At 38.1% G+C, this 6,331-nt stretch overlaps 1 protein-coding gene across 2 annotated transcripts in view; it reads right to left on the bottom strand.

Annotated features, from left to right (window-relative positions):
- Positions 1–755: 755 nt before the first annotated feature.
- The window catches only part of CEMIP2 (cell migration inducing hyaluronidase 2), a 51,352-nt gene continuing 45,776 nt past the window's right edge, over positions 756–6,331 (bottom strand). For both annotated transcript variants that reach the window (XM_083883342.1, XM_083883341.1), the window contains 4 exons: positions 5,910–6,008; positions 4,654–4,802; positions 3,843–3,949; positions 756–3,110 (listed from right to left, as the gene is read on the bottom strand). In XM_083883342.1, coding sequence (XP_083739468.1) covers positions 2,914–3,110; positions 3,843–3,949; positions 4,654–4,802; positions 5,910–6,008 — 552 coding nt within the window. In that variant the 3' untranslated portion in view covers positions 756–2,913. The remainder of the gene's footprint in view (positions 3,111–3,842; positions 3,950–4,653; positions 4,803–5,909; positions 6,009–6,331) is intronic.

The raw sequence follows: 6,331 nt of genomic DNA, 5'->3' as shown, positions 1-6,331 counted from the left end.
GTTTACAAAGCCTGAGCATGAAGAAGCAGTTATAATGCCTTTTGGAATGTGTTTGGGGAACTTACTGAGTTTCAGACACAAGTGTCTGGCTCAGCCCTTGCAGGCTGTGGCAGCTGGTGCACTTGAAAAGAGAGGCTTAGGTACATTAGTGGTTTTAACTGCCCACAACTACAGCATCACCTGGCTGGCAATCACCACTGGAGAGGGCCCAGGACTCTTGCTGTCCCAAAGAAAGGTCAGTTAAAGCTGCTCCTTCATAGAAAAAGCACTCTACAGGTGCTCTGGCAATCAATTCCAGTGCTTGACCACCTACTCAATAAAAACTTTGCTTCTGTTTTTGTGGAACTGCCTGCCTTTCAATGTGTGCCCACAGCCCCTTTTTCTCTGCCATGGGGCACCACTGAGAACGGCTGGATTCACCTTTTTACTCCCCCACCAGGTAGTTAAAGACATGGATAGGATGCCCCTGAGTCAGCAACAACACTGCTCCTTCCTCCCCTGAGCTGAAATGACTGTAGACTCAGCAGCTCACACAGGCTTTGAGATATTTGGCATTCAAGACAGGCCCATAACTTCAGTCACCATCACTGTCTCCTTTCCAGTGTTGGTAACTCATCTCTGAATGAAGAGTAAAACATACTCCACAAACTTCACAATAAACTGGTATTGAAATAAGATAGCCTGTATTATTCACACAGCACACATCATGAAATTACTTGATAGAAGAACAGAAGACACCCAAAATTTTATTGCCTTGTCAGATGTAAAAATTTATTTATGCTATTTATCAAGTATTTAAATTTACACAAAAGACAAACAGGTCTTTAACTTCAGGTCCAATTGTTCATCAGTAAGCCCTATATCAGAATACCCTTGACACTTCCAAGGACAAGTTTTACAAGACGCTTAGAACAGCAGAATATTATAAATAATGGCCAACTTCACAAGCCTGAGGGTCACTACCGCATCACTATTTCTCTGCTGAGCACAACCCACAGAAAAGAGGAAGCCTTAATGCCATTTTAATCCCCAAACACTATCACTACTGCACTCAGAGCATTTAAATCACACTGCCCTACATTAATAACACCAAACATTACAGCTAGCCTTAAAGATTTATCACAGCTTCCCCTAACAAAATGACTTTTCATTTAAACATTACAAGAAAACTGTGCATCAGAACAACTGCAAAATACACAATCATCCATTTGGCTTGGTTTCACAATAAAAATAATATTGGTCATCTATTTGTTAACTTCAACTCTTGTGTCATACTCCTTACCCCCTCCCTCCTCACTTAGGAAATTATACTTGACCAGGCAGTTTAATTGTAGCACTGAGGTAGCATATTTTAACTGAAGAAAGTAATACATTTGATATTGTGCCTCCTCTCCTTTAAAGCACACAAAAAAAATCCCCACAATTTTTCAACATCTTTGGAGAAGACAGGCATATAGTTCATTTCCAACAGCCACTCTATTTTGAATTCAAAGCACAAAGCATCTCTGAATGGCAGATACATTATACCAGCTTGAATGAATGAGAACATATACAAGAAGAAGGAAATATGTCAGTTTTATTAGAAGTAGGGTTACATTTTAGCCCTATGGCACCTTTTGTTCCCTATTATGAAATGCATCTTTACAGTCCCTGAAATCTAATTTCAAAGATGAGGATCCTGAAAAAGGGCAGCTGTGACACTGTTCTAAATGATTTTCACACAATTGGCAGAGCCAAATAATTGCAACAAAACCAGATGAAATCAACAGACCTAATATAAAGTCAATGGGAATTAACAACATGAGTATACTAAAAGAATCAAAGTTAAGGCATTCATGACTTAATGAACTGAAAGCACTTTCCATTCACTTAGAAGTTAAAGCTGAGATAGCCTTAAAAATAATTAAAGAAAAACCAACACCAAAAAACAAACAAACAAAACCAACAACCCAAAACTAACCAACCAAACAACAAAACAAATCCCCAAAACAACAACAACAACAAAAAAAAAACTAACAAAAAACCCACACCATTGCAAGAATAGAAGCCTAATTTCTTAATAAATTGAGAATAACAGTATCTCAGCCTTGCCCTTCTGGCTGAAAGCTTTAAAAGACTAAGCTGAAGTTAAGCTGTACTCAAGACTGCAGCCGTAACTTCTAGATTGTTTATTAAAGTAACTCTTACAGACACACCTGTGTATTTAAAGGGAATAATAAACAGTGATCCTAAAGAGCAAGAGTAATTTCCTGCTCTGCATGCCATGCTTGTACACATTGTCTTGTAAAACTCTGCTGAATGTAGATAATCCTCACCCAGCCCCAGGCTGGATCTTTGAATTCCTCCCTCCATCTTTCACACAGGAAAGCAATTTTTACTGCAGTTGAAATCCCTTGAGTCAGCTGTATGAATAGGGGAAACTGGGTTTAAACACATTGGAAAGCAGACTGAGAATGTAACCGACCTGACTGATAAATAAATTCCCAAGGAAACATGTAAACAGCTGAAGGAAAAATGCTTAAGTTATAATGACCAATTCAAACTGCTTATGAAGGCATTGATGTTGATTTTTCAAGTAACCCAAAATGCACTCCAACACCTGTTACTAAAAACTTAAGGCTTTTTTCAATACCCTCTTACATACAAAAGGAGTATTAAACAGAAGGAACTTGTTTACAGTAAATACAAACATCTGAAAAATCTCTGAAACCTATTTATACAAATACTAATAAATTCTTTAATATTTTGTACAACTAGAAGGTGCACAGATTGGCATTCAAGCAGTCAATGCTGGCAAACATCTCTCAGACAATAACATGATTTACTTGGATAACAATATAGTTTAAAATGCCATAAATTAAAAAATAAGTTAGTTCACATTTTTTTCCCCAGATTTTATGTACATCTTAGTCTTTAATGAGATCGTGCAGCCTTCTTCAGAAGCTCGAGGTCTTTCCGACGGCTTTTAATTGCTCTGGCACAGCCATATTCTTCCAGTTGCAGAGGGATATACTTTTCTATCTGAACGAGCCCGTGCCCAGCAGGACTGGTAAACAGCTTAATCCAGGAAGGCTTAATGTTTCCTCTGAAGCCCAGAAAGGCCAAGCTTCCTGTGACAGAAAAAGCTCAGCATTACCAAACCAGCCAAGCTCACTGCAGCATAATACAGTACTTAGGTAGGAAAAGGCATGTTCCCCTAAAATTCCTTCCCCCATATTATTCAGGACATTCATCCACTCAGCTTTTTATGCACCTCACAAGGAAATAATGATTTGCAATTTCCTTTCTCAATACTTAGTATTAAATACCCATAAATCTTAATTTGAAAACATAGCTAATCGGACAGTTATAAAATCTGCTTTCTCAACCACAACTTGTGCCATCCCTCTGTAAAAATGAGAGCTACCCCACGTAGCCTATAAACTCCTCATCCCTCAAATACCAATAGCTTCTCATTTCTAGCTTCAAGTTACTTTAGAACAGGAAATACTAGGCAGGCACAGGAGATTGCTTAAAAATAGATTTTCTGGGTGAGGCACAAATTACAGGCTTTAGGAAAAAAGCCTGGGACTCTTTCTGTGTGATTGACAGGCACAAAGAGCTGCTAGTTACTTGCCTGTTTGCAACAAGCCTCACACAATGGGATAAAGGGGTTTTCTGCCCCATCTGTTGAAGAGCTGCCCACCTCCCCTCTCAAGAAGAGCTGACACACAGCAGCCTCACCAGTGCAAACCACCCTCCACCAGCTGCTTCCTTCTCACACCCCCATGAGAAACTGACCATGCCAACATAAACACAAAGACCAAGGTGGTATCAAAGAAATGTGCAACATTTCCACCAACCATTGCTCTGAAGATAAGGTGGTTTTGCTGTCCCCAGGGACATTAAGGCTTCAGCTAAATTATTAGGAATTGCTACATCACCTCTTGTGCTCAGCAGAACGATAGACCTGCAACAGGAACCACACAGACACAGCAGCTGTTATAAACACATTTTTTTAATATTCTGCTACATGCCTTTAAGAGCTAGCTGCCTTCAGAGTCCAATTCTTTGTGAGTACTTCTGTCATGGAAATAGTCAACCCTTTCTGAAAGCAGTACTTAGAATTTCTTGGTTTAAAACTGATTTTAAATTTAACTTCAAAATAATTGTAAAGTTACTAAACCCAGTTTAGTATTTTGCATCAAAAAATCAACTTTAGATATTGGTCCAAAATCAGAAAATTAAAATGCTGATTATTTTCTGACACTAACTCTTTATCTTTATTTGGTGATAAAGAATTTTCTCCCTATAGGGAGACAACAGTATGATATCTTTCACATAGTCCTTGCCAATGTCCTTATTAAACAAAAAGTTATTCTTGTTTTACGCAAAGAAGTGTTATTACATGATGTGTTAAAGAAAATTATTTTTGAGGAAAAAGGCAACACTAGAAAAATTTCAAGTGCTCAAAACCTGCTTAGTTTTCTTAAAAAAGGCGACATGGTCCAATAAATTGCTCCTATGTTTCTCCTTTTGCCTGAACTTAGACATATGTTTTGTTCACTTTCAGTGCTCTTCTATCATTATCTATTCATCATTATTTAAATCCTTGTCAGAGAGCAGAGTTACAGCTTGCAGGACATACTGGAAATGAGTGGTCATTGCACATACCTTTGTGGAATTCCAGATTTTAAATATCCATCCACATGCCTAATGTCTACTCCAGAAAATAATTTGTTTCCCAACACTGTACCAGTGCAGGCATCTACTACAACAATAAGGATCCCATTATTCTTGAAGGAGAACATGGTGTTGTTGACCTGAACGGGAAGAAAAAGAGAGAGAAAAGGAAGTTAATATGAATCAAACAGCAATTCTACTGCACTCAGTGTTAATCAATCTTACGCTAGTCTAGACACAGTAATTTCCTTAAAAATAGCATCTCTTCAGTTTTCCCTTTGAAAGGACACTGCTTAATGAGATTTCTGAAATTGCATGGGAGTCTTAAGCCTGTAGCTTCTGTAGGGATATTGCACATTCCAGGTGACTTACTACCTGCCTCAGTCATTGCTCCTGCTTTGGGAAGCTAAAATTCAGATACTGAACCCCCTGGACTTCTTGACAGTTACACAATTAATCGATCCCTGCAACAGGCTAGTTCCAGGCCATTTTTTTTCCTCCTGAGTGCTCTCACTGTTCTGGATATGGCACACACATTCCTGGAGAAGTTTGCTGCTGCAAGGGTTAAGCTGCTCATGTGCCATTTGTCTACCTGGATAACTAAAGGTCCAGCCAGGCCAACAATGACACTGCAGAACGTAAAGCATGTGGAGACTAAGCTTTGTGGTGGGAGGGTGTCTGCAAATGCTATTTCACCATCACATACTTCAGCATCTGAATGGAAAAGTCAAACTAAATTACTTTTCATACAGTATCACATCACTGGGCTTATTTGGGCCCCAACAACACAAATACAGAAATCTATTGATTCTTCAGCAGTTGCCATTTAGAGGATTTTGGCAAAGCTTAATGGCTTGTGTGACCCATCCTACTAACTTATTAATCCGCTTGCACAAGGACAATTTCAACAAAATGGATTTAACTAACAAATTGTTAGGTTATGTGTTCTGTTTATTTCCAAAACTAGCCATAAATGTATACCCACACTGATTTAAACATGAAGGTAAACATTATAAACTCTAAAAAGAACATCTTCCTTTTCAGCGGGTGGGATTCAAATATAAAATGGAGCTTTGAAGCCTCACTTTCTGATATTTAAACATAAGCTTTTTGACTTTTTTAAATAACAAACCAATCTTTTCATTCAAGCGAAGAAAACTGAGGTCTGCATTATACAGAGCTGTACAATTGTTACATTACAAACTGCTACAGTGATATTTAAGAAGAAAACCATAAAGAATACTTACATATATAAATGCTTGCTGACCTCTGCTTGACTCTTTTTCATCAGATGAATTAATCTGCACAAGGAGGTAGTTTCTGTGAGGGTCACTGGTGAACACCATCTGGATATCAAACAGAACAGTTGAGTACACATATTAATGTTTCTTCAACACTTTATCATGCCAGTTTACAACAGAGAGTCCATGCTCCAAACCAAATGCATCCCTTTTTCAGTGACATTATTTATGATATACTAGTAATCCTAATAAATATAATGATACATAGTGTAATCTATTTTAGCTCCTAATTTCAGTATTTTTCTCAGCTTGTATAGCTGAGACAATTTAAGTTCATGCCAATAAGCAAAGATCCAAACAGAGAGGTTTGCCATACAGATCCCTGTAGCAAAGCTCTCCATGTAGCACAGACAATACTGTGCAGTGCA

The sequence above is a fragment of the Zosterops lateralis genome (assembly GCF_965231275.1).
Source record: "Zosterops lateralis genome assembly, chromosome: Z".
Lineage (NCBI taxonomy): Eukaryota > Metazoa > Chordata > Aves > Passeriformes > Zosteropidae > Zosterops > Zosterops lateralis.
This window is presented reverse-complemented; position numbering and strand designations above follow the sequence as displayed.